General features: G+C 42.1%; 1 protein-coding gene across 1 annotated transcript in view; it reads right to left on the bottom strand.

Annotated features, from left to right (window-relative positions):
* LOC138981898 (programmed cell death protein 4-like) overlaps nucleotides 1-12,658 on the bottom strand; it is a 28,786-nt gene extending 16,128 nt beyond the window's left edge. Inside the window, exons 1-4 of the mRNA XM_070355040.1 lie at nucleotides 12,200-12,658; nucleotides 4,665-4,762; nucleotides 4,150-4,269; nucleotides 2,556-2,777 (exon numbers count right to left, since the gene is read on the bottom strand). Of these exons, the coding sequence (XP_070211141.1) occupies nucleotides 2,556-2,777; nucleotides 4,150-4,269; nucleotides 4,665-4,762; nucleotides 12,200-12,473 (714 nt within the window). The 5' untranslated portion in view covers nucleotides 12,474-12,658. The remainder of the gene's footprint in view (nucleotides 1-2,555; nucleotides 2,778-4,149; nucleotides 4,270-4,664; nucleotides 4,763-12,199) is intronic.
* Between the last annotated feature and the right edge of the window lie 4,992 nt (nucleotides 12,659-17,650).

The following is a 17,650-nucleotide window of genomic DNA, read 5'->3' on the forward strand; positions in this document are numbered from 1 at the left end:
ATACAAGTTTGTGAGAACAATACGAGTGAAAAACTGTGTTGAAAAACTTTCAAATCGACTTGTGTGCTGCTATTGGATTACTGACCAACAGTTGCAGGGTCAGGTAGGCTTTTTGTTTTCTTCACATGCAGCTAACAATTTGCATGAACATGTATTGAAAGACCGTTTTTTCTTTCTTTTATATTACAGGCATTAATTGCACTATTTTGAATTATATAAACGCAAAACAAATTTCACATGCGCACCATACGCATGCCTATAATATGTTTTTAAATACGACTGTATATACTCTGTTGTTTGTATATATATTTTGTAAAGTGTTGTACATGTATATATCAGTGTACTTAGGGATTACCTTTGTCTTTTTTTCCAATATTTTGTGTTCTTTTATTGTGACACATTGATTATGATGTTTTGTTTACTGTGTTGTCTTCTGTCCTCTTATAGATTGTGCCGTGCTTTCGGATGTTGGGTTTCCTGTTTATTTAACTGTAGCATACATGTGTTTTTCAGATCTGTAAGGTGTGGTATAATTATTTACTTGAAGAGCAAACACCTTTTTTAATTCTCTCATTTAGCCTTTTTTCTGTCTTGTAAATTGTGGCATGTTTTGTTTCATACGATTGACATACATGTATTATCCGCCTATGTGTTGTCTGGGGCTAATATCATGTGGCACTTCGAGCGGATTTGGGTGAGCGCGCGCGAGCTATTTTTTTTTCTCCTGTGGTATATTATATATATATACAAGTTTGTGAGACTTGTATAGGAGGGCCGTGAGGTAAGCTTTTTTGTTTTATTCACATGCAGCTAACAATTTTCATGAACATGTATTGCCGTAAGATCTTTTTTCTTTCTTATATGTTACTGACATTATCTACACTATTTTGAATTTTATATCTACACTATTTTGAATTTTATAATTATATAAACGCAAAACAAATTTTACATGCGCACCATCAATGACTTTTACTAGTAGTCCTTGGCATAATATGTATGTAAATACGATATACTCTACTGTTTGTATATATTTCGAACGCACACACACACACACACACACACACACACACACACACACACATGTACACATACACATACACACACACACGCACGCACACACACACACAGTGACACATTGGAAAACACCGCCATGAGTAAGCATCTTCGGCGTCATTGACAAACCTCCAAAAGGGAAAAGAAAGGTCACCTGTTATTCTATTCTCAAGAGTATACAATGTATAACCACTGTTCTACTTTCGAGTATTACACCCTACGCATGGAGACTATTTCCTTGCGGGAGTATATAGAGGGCCACTTATCAGGCATTCTGAACAGTGCAGAAAACGTTCTCACTGTTTTTAGGCTCTCTCTAGAGCGCGCGAGCTACAGAACCTTATCAACACAGCAGCTGCTGGCCACGCTAGCTGCAGACAAAGAAAGAGTCGTCTGTCAGGCGCCACTGTGAATGGGGCCGGGTAGGAGGGAAATGGGGGGAGGAAAGGAAAGGGAGGGTAAATAGGGGGATGAGGGTGGTTCTTGCCGGTTATTTTTAGCTGGAGCCAGCCTGGAGCAGAGAGTGCCTGAAATGAAACACAGTGGTCACCCACTGATATGGAAAACAACGCCGGCAGGTGGCTTGGAACGCTGCATTTCTTCACTACCAAGCTGCGGAACTCTGGAAATAAAGAGCTAAGCAGTATGGACACCACAGCACCATGCTCCGATGCCGAAAAAGAGGGAGAGCAAGAAGACAAAGAAGTCAAAGACGTGCTTAACTGTCCCCCAAACACATGTTCATTTGGGGCAGATAAAGTAACGGACATAAAGGTATTACGTGCTTCGTCCAAAACAACAACACGTACAGGAGGTTTGGTAGATGAAGTCGAAGATTAGGTTTAACCTTACCCAGACATCAGCCTTGCCACATTTTTATCACTGTCAGCCACGCTGACCAACAAAAATGGCGGCCAAACAATACAGTTACTGAAAAATTACAAGTCCAAAAATGGGCGAAAAGTCAGCAACTACAACAAAATTCCTGTCAAAATAATGACTAACAAGAAACGAGCTCACCAACTAACGAAGCAGAAGGCAAGTAAGACGGGTATGTGGCCGGTGGGTGTCAAAGCAAACACCAGACAGAACAGCCACGAGAGCGCCGAAATTCAACAACCTTCTCCTCAGAGCTGAAAAAGTCGTATGATCTTGACCATGTGTTGGGGAGCGGTAGTGATGTAGCAAATACCAAGGGGAGGTAACTCCCCTGGTCTGGTGTCGTTACCATGGCTCCATTTACACTTTTTTGTGGTGGGGTTGCTTCCCTTAGACAGGTAGCGCTTTTCAGACCTTAGCATCCCAGACTGTGTCAATGCTTTACGTGATTCGGAGTAAGAATATTTAATTTAATATGAATCCCCAAATCAAAAAGAACACCAGAGAAAAACAGAAAATCCCCTCACCCCTCCCCCCCCCATTTTTACAAAGAAATGGGCATTTCCCAGAGCTAACTGAACAAGGATATCTACAAACTTAACCACATCTCACAAAGAACATACGTTGCTAGCATCAGGAGTATCGATGGCCAGGTCGGACAGGTGGTTGAGGACTTCATCGAATCCCTCGGTGACGTCGCCTCCGGAGAGGACCTTGCCGTAGAGGTCGGAGATGAGGACGGAGGTGAGTTCCCTGTGGTGATCCTTGTGATCCAGGGCCTTGCTGACCAGGAACTCCACCAAGCCACTCTTCAGGTGCTCAATATTTACATCGCTAAGCTCCTCCTGAAAGGACACCAGGCAATAGTTTAGCCATTCTTTTGGTGCTCAAAATTAACATCGCTAAGCTCCTCCTGAAAGTGTACAAGACAACAGTTAAGCCACTCTTCAGGTGCTCAATGTTTACATCGCTAAGCTCCTCCTGAAAGGACAGGGCCTCACATCCATGAGAGGTAGCATAGAACAAATGTCCTGGCCAATGTAAAAGTGATAGGACATTTGTCCTGAACAAAAACAAATCAATAGGACATTTTTTTCCCGTAACAAAACGTAAATATAATTAAACTTGATTAGTTTCTTGGCACGAGGGTAAAAGAACAAAAATACTTTTTTTGGCAAAAAGTGAGCAGCTTTGACTGCCACAGCTGCCCCCTTTTCTTGTTTTGTCAGCTGTCGGGTTTCAACTATCTCCTTGTCTCTCTGGAGAGATGGCACTTGCACACTAACAGTAACAGCATGGTATTTGGTTTCTTGATGATCGGTAAGGGCCGATTTGCGAAAGTTCGAACAGCCAACGGTAAAAGTGTTGGACTTCCCTGTGTGCTGACATGAGGTGCAAAACATAAGTTTCCTCTCTGGGTCATGCGACACCCACGGGAATGATGTCGCCCAGCTTGAGACGAAGTTACGCGTGGGGGTGAGGGAGGGGGTAGTGTCTTTCTTCGGCTCCGATGTTTGACCATCGCGATCGACATTCTCACCTGGGCGATCGGGCTCTAACTGCTCTGGGGCTGGAGGAAGCTCAGTTTCCGTGCTACTGACAGATGATGAGGGAAGGGACTTGAAATGTAATTTCTTCTGTCCCTTTTCTGGGATCAGATTTTGTTTAGGCGGCATGTTATTTTCGGGGAAAGCGCAAAGGGAGGCAACTCTCAACTGGCTTCGAGCATTCCGAGTTGCGAGCCTTGGAAACTCTTTGGTACTAGAGGCACAAAGTGTCTTAATTTCGTCTGCTACACATCGCTTCGCAATACATCGATAAAATAGCATTCAAACTACTGTAAATTGAGAAGTACTGACGATGTCCGGATCAAATGATAGAATAATCGGACATTGAATACTTTGTGACAAAAATAATAGGACATTTGTCCTCCTGCATGAAAAATGTATAAGACATTTGAAAAAAATATCCTCATATGTCCGATGTCCGACGTGGATGTGAGGCCCTAAAAGGGCACAAGACAACAGTTAAGCCACTCTTCAGATTGAAGGTAGTGAAGCTCCAAGTAGGCTACGTGCAGACGTAATCTCAATGCGCCCTTTGACGCGCCAAAGGGAATTGTAATGGGACATTTTCAGATTTAATGCGCCATTGGCGTAGGGCGCACTAGTAAACCAAACCTTGCAAGAGAAAATGTAACAGGAAACTTAGACCTACCACCACATCTTTGGAATCTCCATGTTCAAAGTATTCCATAATCACAGGGTCAAGAAACTTCTCAAAATCCTCCCTCGTCATCTCAGGACAAATTTTCTCAAATGAAACTGTTCCATCCTCCTGAAACAGAAAAAAATGTATCATTAGAGAAAGTCTACAACAATTATGTGTCTCCATACATTTTGTGCACAAAATATGTGTTAAAATACAATTTGCTCCGACGTGACTTATCATTCAGTTGACAGCTAAACTAAGATTCTCTATTCAAACCAACAACTTTTTCACTACGATGACAATGTTCCTTTTGCAACAATAGTCACCACACATCCAAGCAAGTTCAAACAATTCTCCAAACATTAAGTTCAAACAATTCTCCAAACATCAAGTTCAAACAGTTCTCCCAAGCACATGCTCATTCATTTTGAAAGGGGTTGGGGTAAGGTAATTAACAGATGTGTGTCATTACTGTCAATGTATATATATGCTGAACTCACAAGAACAAGTTGTGTACAAACCAGACTATCAGAATCGTAGTTGGGGTCGTGCGCATCCATGTTTCCCTCCTCCACCACTTCACCTACCCTCCCCCATGTGCCCTTGCCACCAGCTCCGCCTGCACACAAGGCAATAGGCTTGCATAAGGACTGAGAACAGTGTTACAGTGACCCCCCCTCCCCCCTTTTTTTTTCGTTTTTCTGAAAACAGCAAAAATTTAGATACGAGGTTTATGAATTACAGCAACGATATAATTATATTTATTATAACCATCTAAACTAAACAACGATATAATTATATTTATTATAACCATCTAAACTTATATCCCCTCATTCCAGGAAATCCTCTCTCTCTAACTTACTCTGTCACTCACTCAGTGGGGTCCTGATTTGGCCTATTATGGTCTGCTGGACCCAAAAAGCAACAGCTAACTAAGTAACTACATGTAACTCACTCAGTGACTCAACTCACTCTTTCTCTCCTCAATCTCTCTTGTCCTACACATTCACATTACTGTTACAGCCTGAGCAGAAGCACAGTTATATGTGCCCCTTGAGTTGCCTTGTGGTGAGATATGTGCGCGTTATAAATTCTCGTATTATCATTATTATCTATATATATACTGTTCAAAAAAAGAAACGCATAGTTGCTACTTGCCAAATTTGTTTTATTTTTCGAAAAAATTAACAGAAAATCCAATATTTAGATTATTTGTTTGAAATTTGGTATGGACACATTTGAATGCACACACAGTTCATTTGCATCTTCAAATCAATCAGTCAATCAATACGATTGGGTGCCGAGGCTGTCAAGTCAGTAGGGGGTGTGACTGCCTTGAGCAGCAACAACTGCCCGGCACCTTCTGGGCATGGACTGGATCAGATGCCGGATATCTTGCTGTGGGATGGTGTCCCACTCCTCCTGAAGTGCCTGCAATAGATCGCGGTGATTTGCCGGCGCTTCTTCTCGCCTGCGCACACGTCTGTCCAATTCATCCCAGAGGTGTTCTATCGGGTTCATGTCTGGCGACATGGATGGCCAGGGAAGCACCTGGACATGGTGGTCGGTAAGGAACTGGGTGGTGAGTCGTGCTGTGTGCGGGCGAGCGTTGTCCTGCTGGAATATGGCATCCTGGTCAGCCAGAAGAGGAAGGGCGTGTGGGCGCAGAATTTCCTCCACGTATCGCTGGGCAGTTATGCGCCCTTGGACGTGCACCAGGGTGCTCCTTCCAGCGGTATTGATCGCCCCCCACACCATGACGCCTCCACCACCATGAACGGGTGCCTCATCCACACAGTTGGGCGCGTAACGTTCGTTTACTCTCCGGTAGACCCTCCTCCGACCATCATGTCGCTGGAGCAGGAAGTAGGACTCGTCGCTGAACCACACGTGTCTCCAGTGATTCCGGACGGTCCAGCGAAGGTGCTGGTTGCCCCACTGCACTCGGTTCTGGCGATGGCGGCGGGTGAGGACAGCTCCTCTGTGAGGTCTGCGAGCTCTCAAACCAGCTTCATGCAGGCGGTTCCGCACGGTCTGGTCCGATAATCGGTGTGGCCCGGTGTGGCGAACAATCCGCTTTTATGGGTTTTGGAAGACATGGTGAGAGCTCAATATTCCCCGAGTTTCACGAGATTACACTGAAGCATGACGAGTGGTCATGCCAAATGAGCAGTTTTGACATTGTAGCCACTGATAACGCATGCAGAGCTCACTTGTGGCAATGGACGAAAGGTCGACGACCAGATAAACATTTTCTGCAGTTTGGTGGATATCCTTGTAGCCATATAACTAAATTAACCAAATATTACAAGCTATGCGTTTCTTTTTTTGAACAGTATATATACGACTAGTGTCTGTCTGTCTGTTTGCGATGCACGGCCAAAGTTCTCGGTGGATCTTTTTCAAATTTGGACACCGTATTCAGCTACACCCCGGACACAACCTCATCGATGAGATATTTCAACACGTGCTCTCAGCGCGCAGCGCGCGCTGAACCGATTTTTTTGGTGGTTTTTTTTTGTTGTTGTCGGGATCCACTACCAGTAACTCTTCCTTATCTTCTCCAGTGTTTTCAGTCGCGATTATCTCCCTTCCTCCGTGTGGCGTCAATCCATATTCCCGTTACTACTTTTAGAAGGTCACTGCACGTTACTATTTTTAGAAGGTCTCCAGTGTTTTGCGCGTTTATCTCCTTTCCTTCGTGCGCCGACGAAGCCGGCGTACACCTGGCAGAGCCGGGTCCCAGGCGCAGCCTGGTATTCGGCTCTACTTCTTCCCGGCGAAGCCGGTACCCGGCGAAGCGGGTAATCATCTAGTTATATATATTGATATAAGCGCATATAATTAATATACATTTTAGATATTGACTAAAATTGAATACAGAATGTAAACAATATTATTCACATATATGTACAAACTTAACATATCAAGGATTGCTTCTTTTTCTTCTGCGTTCATGAGCTGGTTTTTCTTTCTTTTTTTCACGTGTATGACGGTTTTTACTCGCCATACGCCCCTTTTGGGGAAGCATGCTGGGTATTTTCATGTTTCTATAACCCACCAAACTTTCACATGAATTACAAGATCTTTTCTGTGCGCTTCTATATATATATACGACTAGTGTCTGTCTGTCTGTCTGTGTGTGTGTGTGTGTGTGTGTGTGGTTGTGCGCGATGCACGGCCAAAGTTCTCGATGGATCTGCTTCAAATTTGGTGGGCATATTCAGGTAGACCCGGGACAGGACACAACCTGGTCGATATTTCAACACGTGCTCTCAGCGCGCAGCGCTGAACCGATTTTGGTTCCACCTCAGCTACCCGGGCCCCCATACCGACACACCAAAGCCGCTACACCACATCACAACGCCAAAGTTCTCGGTGGATCTTTTTCAAATTTGGACACCGTATTCAGCTACACCCCGGACACAATATCATCGATGAGATATTTCAACACGTGATCTCAGCGCGCAGCGCTGAACCGATTTTGGTTTTTGTGTTCATTTCACCATTATAAGTAACTCTTCCTTATCTTCTCCAGGTTTTCAGCGTTTACCTCCCTTTCTTCGTATGGTGCACTATAGTATGAGTGGGGCATCTTCGGATATTCCCGGCGTTCTGTTACTATTTTTAGAAGGTCACCGCAGTGTCCAGAACGTAAATTGGACCCGTAAATTATCCTCACTGTAAAAGTGCAAAGGTCGAATCAATTTATAACCACGCGAAAAATACACTGTCATCTATCTCTCTATAGATACGGCTTCTCTGTGTTTGTGTGTGTGTGTGTGTGTCTCTATGTGAGCAACACCTGGGGATTGTTCAGTTCTGTTTGTGATGTGGTCTGGCGGCTTTTGTGTAGTGGGCAATTCCAACAAAAAGTGATCACCTGGAGTAAAATTTCATATTGAAGTTAGGATTGATTTCTTACTACAGTATAATTAACAGATAACTCAGCTTCAGATATCTTGGCTTTTGAACTTTTCATCTGAGTGATTTCCCTTGATGGCAGCCATTTTGTTTTTAGCTGTAAAAATATATGGAGGAGCAGAGAAAAGGTGGGTGTCACATAAACTGTTTTCTTACCATCTTATAGTTTTTTTTCTAAAACTTTTTCACTCCAATAGAGGACAGACAGTCTATCCTTTCAATAAAGCATACTTAGTTTAGATTTGCTAGCTTTATTGTTGGCAAAATTGGATAGGAAAGATCACTCCAGGTGAAAGACACGTCAGTTACGTTTTGATAGTGTTTGTTTTAATCCTGAACTAAGCAATGGAACATTAAAATCAAAATTTTGGGTATTCTTGAATATTCACCCAAGGAATATAGAAAGCCTAAATGTACCAAGATTTGTTGTAACTGACGTGGCACTTCAATGTAACTGACGTGGCATTTCAATGTAACTGACGTGGCATTGGTGTAACTGACGTGGCACTTGAACATAATTGACATGGAAATAGAGCAGATTTTAGTTTGTAATCTGTTCACATTTAAATAAATTATGCTGAGTTAGTTTCAGACTATGTTTCAACAATGTATCCATGGAAGAAAATCCAGCCTACTCTTGAATCATCAGCATTCCAAGTGACTAACAAATTATATTTTATCTTCTTGAGATTAAGCTATATTGCCACCAAAGACAGCAGCGCAGCGCATGCAGCTGTACAGACAACGTTTGTCTGAAGAAGCAAAAGATAAAGTCAAGGAGAAAAACAAGGAGCAACAAAAAAGATGCAGGAAGAAGTGGACGCTACAAAGAAGAAAGTCGGAAAGTGTAAAAAGCACTGAAAGGAAATCTCTGTCACGAAAAAGAAATAAAACCTGAACAATACTATGCAGTTGATTATGTTGATCGGGTTTACATTGGTCGAGTTCTTGGCGATGGAAAGAAATCGGGGTTCTTTTTAATTAAATTTCTTCATCAAATGTCTGAAGATGGAGAGCTGCATTTTTACTGGCCAAAAAAAGATGATTCTGACCAAGTCTTTCACACAAATGTGTTCTTTGGGCCAGTTGAACTCCAAGGTTGTGGAAAGTTCACATGCTCATCTGTGAAGGATATTCAGGACAGGTTTTCAACTCTAAAATAAAAGATTTGAGAAACCTTCAAAAACAGGAAGACTTTCTGTTACATTTACCGTGATGGACGAGAAACAGGTCTTTGAAAACTGGAAGACTTTTTGATCACATAAAATTTAAGCTGTGATGGACGAAACTGTTGAAGTTTACTGGATTTATTAAGTTCTTGTTTGATCAGACAGCAAAGCCTCATGAGAATGGTTGTCAGTGTTCCAGTCAGTGTGCAATGCAATCTCGCAGAATCCTTGCTGAAGTTGTAGTTATGATGGATAATTAGCGAGTTCACGTCAACTACATCCTTTTTTTTCAAACGTTTCATCATTTTCTCAGGTTTTAAAGTTAATTTCAGTTTACAAAATGCTTATTCATTTTAGTTCTCATAGTAATGATAATAGTACCAATCTCTGTTAATTTATTTTTTTCCTGACGAGTCATTTTTGATTTCAATCTTTTCTTTAGTGTAGCAAAGAAAGTCTACATTTTGAATTTTTGTTATTGAAATCATATAAGTATGAATGAAAGATATGTTCAATTTCCATGTTGCTTCTAATTAAAAGTCAAAACAATCCATTTTATGTGTTCAGTTTGTTTTCATTAAGCTTTACAACTGATTTTACGTTTTTGTTTTCACAGGACACGTCAGTTACGTTCACAGCCGCCACGTCAGTTACAATTTCATTTCAAATTTGTGAAGATCTGTTGATTTTCTTGGTTTATGCTTTTATGCCATTTTCAAGAACAGTATTTCATGCTAAGATACAGAAAAGTTTGAGAGTCTAACTTGAAACACTTTGACACAGAATTTCTGATTTGTATCTAGCCATCTGAAATCAAGTGATAATTTTTGCCACATCAGTTACGCTCTTATAAATGGCCGCAGTAAAATGTTTTAAATTATACTTTTTGCCAGATCTCATCATACATACATACATTGGCCAGAGTTGGATTGCAAAACATCATTGTGGGATCAATAATGTTTTTCTTATAAGTTTGGGTTAAGTTAAACGTGTGTGAATGCCACGTCAGTTACGTTGGAACATTTTGAATTTTTGTTATTGGAATCATAAGTATGAATGAAAGATATGTTCAATTTTCATGTTGCTTCTAATTAAAAGTCAAAACAATCCATTTTATGTGTTCAGTTTGTTTTCATTAAGCTTTACAACTGATTTTACGTTTTTGTTTTCACAGGACACGTCAGTTACGTTCACAGCCGCCACGTCAGTTACAATTTCATTTCAAATTTGTGAAGATCTGTTGATTTTCTTGGTTTATGCTTTTATGCCATTTTCAAGAACAGTATTTCATGCTTAGATACAGAAAAGTTTGAGAGTCTAACTTGAAACACTTCACAGAATTTCTGATTTGTATGTAGCCATCTGAAATCAAGTGATAATTTTTGCCACGTCAGTTACGCTCTTATAAATGGCCGCAGTAAAATGTTTTTTTATACTTTTTACCAGATCTCATCATACATACATACATTGGCCAGAGTTGGATTGCAAAACATCATTGTGGGATCAATAAATGTTTTTCTTATAAGTTTGGGTTAAGTTAAACGTGTGTGAATGCCACGTCAGTTACGTTGGAATTGCCCTATTTGTATGTACTGGCCTTCCTTTGAAAAGCCATAACAGTTCAAAAGGGCTTACAGATAAGCTCTAAATTGCTCAATCCTGTTTGAGTGGAGTTCGCCTCCAAAGGTGATTAACACGGTTACATTCGTCGACAAGGATGGGACTCGATATGGTCAGGAATGGCATTATGGTCACTGAATCATTTTCGTGCTGTTCCCATTCCACGAATCTGGGAGGGACCTAAGCTTGGCGGGTCCATTGTTCGGACCCGGCAAAGCCGGCGTACGGCTCTAAGTATTTCATCCCGGCGAAGCCGGCTACCCGGCGAAGCGGGTATTCCTCTAGTTTGGTATATGTTCCAAAGCAATAGTAAACTAATTAACACACAAAGTATGGTTGTACTAATGATATGTTACTTTGTTAGACCTCACAGCAAGACATCTGCTAGTACTACTAGTTTCCAAAAATAAAGAAAGTTTATTACCCAGTTGAAACAATGATCAACATACATCATAATTGTGGTCATTTCTGCAAAAACAGTCACTGTGGTCAACATTTATTCATGTGCATTCCATTACTTTTCATCTGTTTTACAATGAGCGATCACTGATACTTCCTTGAAAGTTTAGAAATTCAGCTTGAAGTGGGAGTCAGTGAACACAGTAAAGTTTGTTTATTTTTTAGTCCAACTTTGACCTCAAGTTCTCCAATCAGACGTCAGTGTTGTGGGCAGACTGTTCACCATATTTACTATGAGTATGAGTATGATTTAGAAGTTAGACTACCAACCCGACTTTTCTTGCAATCACACACTATCAGTATCAGTCATGTGGACTAGTTTACCGACAAAATGCAGTGAAGTAGACAAACGTCCCCTTATCAGGGAAGGTAAAGTTAGATAGGCCCACTGCGCACTGGATGTAAACAACCTGCCTCGAGCGAATGGACACGCTCCTGACCTCAAAATCAACGAATCCTAGGCCACCTCTGCAGGGCTTCCGATCACGTGATAATCGTGACCTAAACTTTCGGAGCTGAGGTCACTATGCATATATTATTCCACTGTTTCTTGCGTCTTCCACGGGCTTGCATATTCATTATCCTCACCAATAATTGTAACCCCTGTGAAGTAAAACAAAGAAATGCACATTTACGAGGAAAATAATCAGATGGAAAAGCCTCTCCAAAAAAAACAAACAATATGGCGGCCTACGCTGCGAACAACAAACGTAACACGTGGGTTGGAAAGTAAACAAGTACGTTGATATAGTTTACAGCGAACGGGTGAGAACACAACGAAATTCATGGAAAATACTTCTTCGCATTGCACAGCAACTGCAAAACATGTGGGTGTGATACAAGCAAATAAACGCAAAGCTGTAGACTGCTAAAATACAGCAAACCTTTCTTTGGCATTCCTCTTCCTCTCCCATCCCGAGACTTCCGACTGTTTTTGTTGAACAAAACCACCTTTTTGGTGGTTTGAGCATTACTATTGCTTGTACCATCTCCCCCTGATGTTTGCCTAGACAATTGCCTTCTAGCTTTTCGCACTGGTCTGTCTCCTAGTTGGCCCGTTTCGGTGTTTAATTCCTCTTCAATCAGCAAGTCATCTCCATTCATTGTAACGTCCGTAGGCACGCCATCTTGGATTCGATTTTCACTAACACCTTCCATTTTTGCACAAAAGTCTTGCTTTTCACACTACGAACTGTGCACAATCTCAAGAAAACTGTCTTCTGCAAATTATGCAAACAACCTCCTCGCCGAGGACTACTGTCGTCTTCCTCTTCAATAAATGTTTGGAACCAGCTTGGTCGTTTTGCTTCCCCGCGAACTTGTTTACAGCTGACCTTCGCAAAAATGAGAGAGCGTGTGTGATTGGTTAAAATGAGCACACCCTCGCTTAGCACATGTGTCACGTGACCCAGCAGACTGAATCAAAACAACACGTCGTGCCGACAGCGAGTCGCGAACTGTTGTCTGAAGCTCGAAACGACTTCCACACATAATTACTTTCTTGTTTTTGTCAGTGCCCATAAAGTTCAAATGATTCTTAAACTGATTGCTTTGATATATATATTGAGGAGGGTCTGATGCTCCCAATAGGCTGTCTGTGAAGGGATACTTATTTCTCTCTCTTTCTCTGCTAAGAGATTTTAACAAATCTCGGAAGAAAGTCTCTCTGACTTTCAATTGTTTCTTTCACAATTTCTGATGTTAGAAGTTGTGAAAAAAACAATATATGAATATCACTGTGGTAGAACTCGATCGTGTTGTGTCCGTCTCTCCCTCAAAATTATCTAGCTATTCTCTGTTCTCTAGTAAACATTTGCACGTAAGTTTCAAGTTTATCAAAAGATGCGCAGCTTCGAAACATCTTCCAGTCTATCGCATGCATTACACTGCACTATATACAAGGAGCATGTACGAAAAGAAACAACAGGAAAAAAAAAAAGGAACTCAGTGATTCAAACAGAGACACTGATACGAGTCACTATAAAAATGCTTGAAATTATCACTGAACACAGGTATATTATCAACAAGTTGGTATCCCCCTTCATTGCTCTGTCGACGCCCGTTTTTAACCACTTCAGTGCTTCCCTTTATATAATAAACCGTGCACACACCGTGGCCGGACACACAGACACACACCGTCAGTACTGACTGACATATGTATAGCACGGTAATTCAGTATATGCAAACACACACACACACACACACACACACACACACACATACTCCCCCCCCCACACACACACACACACACTGACAATTAAAAAACAAAGCAAGGTCAGTACGGCGTACCGCTCAGTTACGAACGTTTGATCAGACAGAAACTTAGGAGCTTTTTATACACTTTATTAATATTTAAGACATGTCCGACGTATTCTGCAGACTGTCACAGCTGACCATGTCCAGTCTTTCTGGAAAGGTGGGTGTAAATACTATTAAGGCGCTGAGAAAGGGGAGGGAACACACTCAGGGCCGGACTACCGGGGGGGTTATGGGGGTTGCGCAACCCCCCCCCCCCCCTAGCCTAAACATGTACCTTACTTATTTAAATTTTTTTTTTTATTATTGCTTATTTTATGCCGTTTCATGCAAGGAGCGACCATTTTCCTATCTCAGAATATGACCTACCCGTCAGCTTCAGGGGGCTTTGCCCCCTGACCCCCACAACGAGGGGGGGGGTGGGGGGTGGGTGGGTTCTAGGGTTTCCGGACCCCCCCCCCCCAGCCAAAAAATAAAAATATTGAATGAGGTATGCATTTCTTTATTTTACATTGAGTTTCAATTTTTGGGGTATTAATCAGTGACAAAATCTGCTGCCTAAAACTGGTAATGATCATCCTCAGAATGCACCAGATTGCACCATTTTGCATCCTTTTTTTCAAAATTTTCCGGGGGGGCATGCCCCCGGACCCCCCTAGCAAGCTAGGCGCTTCGCGCCGTCGGCTCGGCGCTTCGCGCCTTCACACCCATATCTTCACAATATACTTTTGAAAAAAACCAGTCATAAAATGAACTGATCCGCCCCTGCCGCCAGGGGGGACATCCCCCTGGGCCACCACTGGCAACCCCCCCCCTCCTCTTCGCCTAGTCCGGCCCTGACACTATACCCGGTATAACCCACTATGCCACGGACAGGCCTCAGGTCAGTGGCAGTGATAGTCGGAGTGTTAGCTCGCAAAACAACTCAGTGAGGTGTGTGTTCTGTCGTAAATCACTGCCTACGTGTATTTTGGTTTACTCTTTGGTGCTGTCACAAGATCTTGGCGGACTTAAAAAAAACTGATGCGACCCTTTGACTGACCGAACGAACAATGGGTTAGGGTTAGGTTAAGATTAGGGTAAGGGTTAGGGCTAGGTTGTTCACGACCTGATTAATCTCCCCATGTTAGCGCATGCGCATTGAGAAGGATTGTTCAGGCAGACGGAGTCAGTTTTCCGAGTTCGTGACACCGGACCGCTCTCACTGTAAACTCACCGAAGTGTTCCACTTTTGAAGACACTCACTCAGTCAGTTGAAAAAGTAGCACACATGGTAAACATTTACCATGTGTGCTACACGCACACACGCACAGTGTTGCTAGTAGAATCATATATATAGAGAATACTACATGGCTTGCTGTGTCGTACCAGATTTACACGAGTTTTTTTTTTTAAATATTGAACTGCGAGCGAAAGCGAGCTGTTCACTAATTGAAAAAGCAACTCGTGTAAATCTGGTACGACACAGCAAGCCATGTAGTATTCTGTTTGTCCTACATACTGTACTTACGTGTATATTACTGAAAATGTTTTGCAGTCGAGGCAGCTAAATTGAAGACGCGGCTTGTTTTCGGGAACCTCGATCTCTTCTAAAGCCTCGTGCAATCTATTATCAAGTGTGGCGTGACGTGTTAGTTCTAAAGATTCATCGAGGGTAATTAGCGAGCGCAATTTTTGTTTCTATAATGACGTTTGTCTCGGTGACTTTGGCATCATAAGCCAGTGGAAAAACAGGTCCCTGCCGGACTTGCTTGACATGACCTCATTTACATGATATACACACGTGTGATTTGAACGATTATTATCTCACGGGTGTCTCTCTCACGTATGTAGGATAAAGCCTAGTATTTCACACAGTGTAGATCACAACTGGTTACAAAAAGTGTGTTCAAAAGTAGAACACTTCAGTTTACAGTGATAGTTTACATTGATTCAACTCCATTGTCATCAATGTTGGCTCACTGATGCTTGATCTTAACAGCACGAATTAAAAAAAAAGTAGACATTCAGTCATTCTCCTTGCCAGAGATCGAGCGAGTTTCTTTCTTCTTCTTCTTCTAATTCTTCTTCGTTCATGGGCTGGAACTCCAACGTTCACTCATCATGTTTTGCACGAGTGGATTTTTACGTGTATGAGTAATAGTATGACCGTTTGTTTTTTTACCCTGCCATTCAGGCATAATACGCCGATTTCGGGGGAGTTTCTTTCATTGGTCTCATTTGTCTCAGTCATTATTATCTGATTGTATGTCCACTATTATAAAAGACTATTCGATGTACTTGTGAATTTCTGTTTTTGTGAAAAAATAGACGTTCCAAGGGCCTTTTAGTAGTCTTGTTTGTTTTTTACACCCCCCCCCTCCCCCCGCCCCCCGTAAACTGTCTGTTTGTGTGTTTGTTTGTCTGTCTTTTAGTTATTTGTTTGTTTGTCCTTCTGACCGCAATAGATCTCTGTTGTTTATTGGTCTATTGAGCTGATATTTGGCGTGTAGCTTGGAAGTCTTGGAAGTGAGGCACATGCAGTATGTGGGAAGGGCCCAGATTATGGACCACTTTTTGTTTCAAGCCGATAACAATTTGTTTTCTCGCGACTGCCCACACACACACACACACGCGCGCGCACGCACTCACACACACACCGTCACACACCGCCCCCCCTCCCCCTCACACACACTCACACACACCGTCACATACACACACCGTGGCACACACACACACAGGCTCAGGCTCATCACTAATTTTCTTTTAATAAGGTCTGAGTTCAGAAATTGATGTCCCGGGTCATTCAGTGTCTTATTATCTCAATCTCCGAATCATAGTTTGCCGCGGCGCGAGGTTCATTCACTGACGTATCGTTGTCAAAGCAAGTTGGTCAAGTGCTCAGTGTTAGATCACGGTAAAACTCACCGAGACGCCAAACATGATTAAATGGGCTTAGCTTTCATGATCAGAGCAATTCAGATTTTAAAACTGATTCTCATAGGCGACATGGACACAGTCAGTGGCGGATTTAGGGGGGGGGGGGGGGGGGGGGAAACCAAGTCGCGTAAGGCAAAATAACAACATTATTTTAGTCAAGCTGTCGAACTCACAGAATGAAACTGAACGCACTGCATTTTTTCACCAAGACCTCATATTCTTTCTGGGTGGACTGGGTGGACTGGGTGGCCGAGTGGTAACGCACTTGCGCTCGGAAGCGAGAGGTTGCGAGTTCGACCCTGGGTCAGGGCGTTAGCAATTTTCTCCCCCCTTTCCTAACCTAGGTGGTAGGTTCAAGTGCTAGTCCTTCGGATGAGACGAAAAACCGAGGTCCCTTCGTGCACACTACTTTGGGGTGTGCACGTTAAAGATCCCACGATTGACAAAAGGGTCTTTTCTGGCAAAATTGTATAGGCATAGATAAAAAAAATTTCCACCAAAATACCCGTGTGACTTGGAATAATAGGCCGTGAAAAGTAGGATATGGCGCCGAAATGGCTGCGATCTGCTGGTCGATGTGAATGCGTAATGTATTCTGTAAAAAAATTCCATCTCACACGGCATAAATAGATCCCTGCGCCTTGAGTCCGAGTCTGGAGATACGCGCGCGATGTAAGACTTCATATAATAATAATAATAATATTCGTAGTTTCGTCAGTCCACCGCTCGTGGCAAAGGCAGTGAAATCGACAAGCCAGAATAGTGCGGTAATGGTCGCGCTGAGTTGGATAACACGTTTTTCTGTATCTCTATTATTTTTAGCGTACTGAGTTTGTTTTTAATCCAAACATATCATATCTCTATGTTTTTGGAATCAGGGACCGACAAGGAATAAGATGAAATTGATTCTAAATCGATTTCGGACAATTAATTTTAATCATAATTTTCATATTCTTAAATTTCAGAGCTTGTTTGTAATCCAAATATAACATATGTATATTTTTGGGAATCAGAAAATGACGAAGAATAAGATGAAATTGTTTTTTGATCTTCTAAAAAAAATAATTTTTAATGACAAGTTTCCGATTTTTAATGACCAAATTCATTAATTATTTTTTAAGCCACCAAGCTGAAATGCAATACCAAAGTCCGGCCTTCGT

This window comes from Littorina saxatilis, linkage group LG12, assembly GCF_037325665.1.
Source record: "Littorina saxatilis isolate snail1 linkage group LG12, US_GU_Lsax_2.0, whole genome shotgun sequence".
NCBI lineage: Eukaryota > Metazoa > Mollusca > Gastropoda > Littorinimorpha > Littorinidae > Littorina > Littorina saxatilis.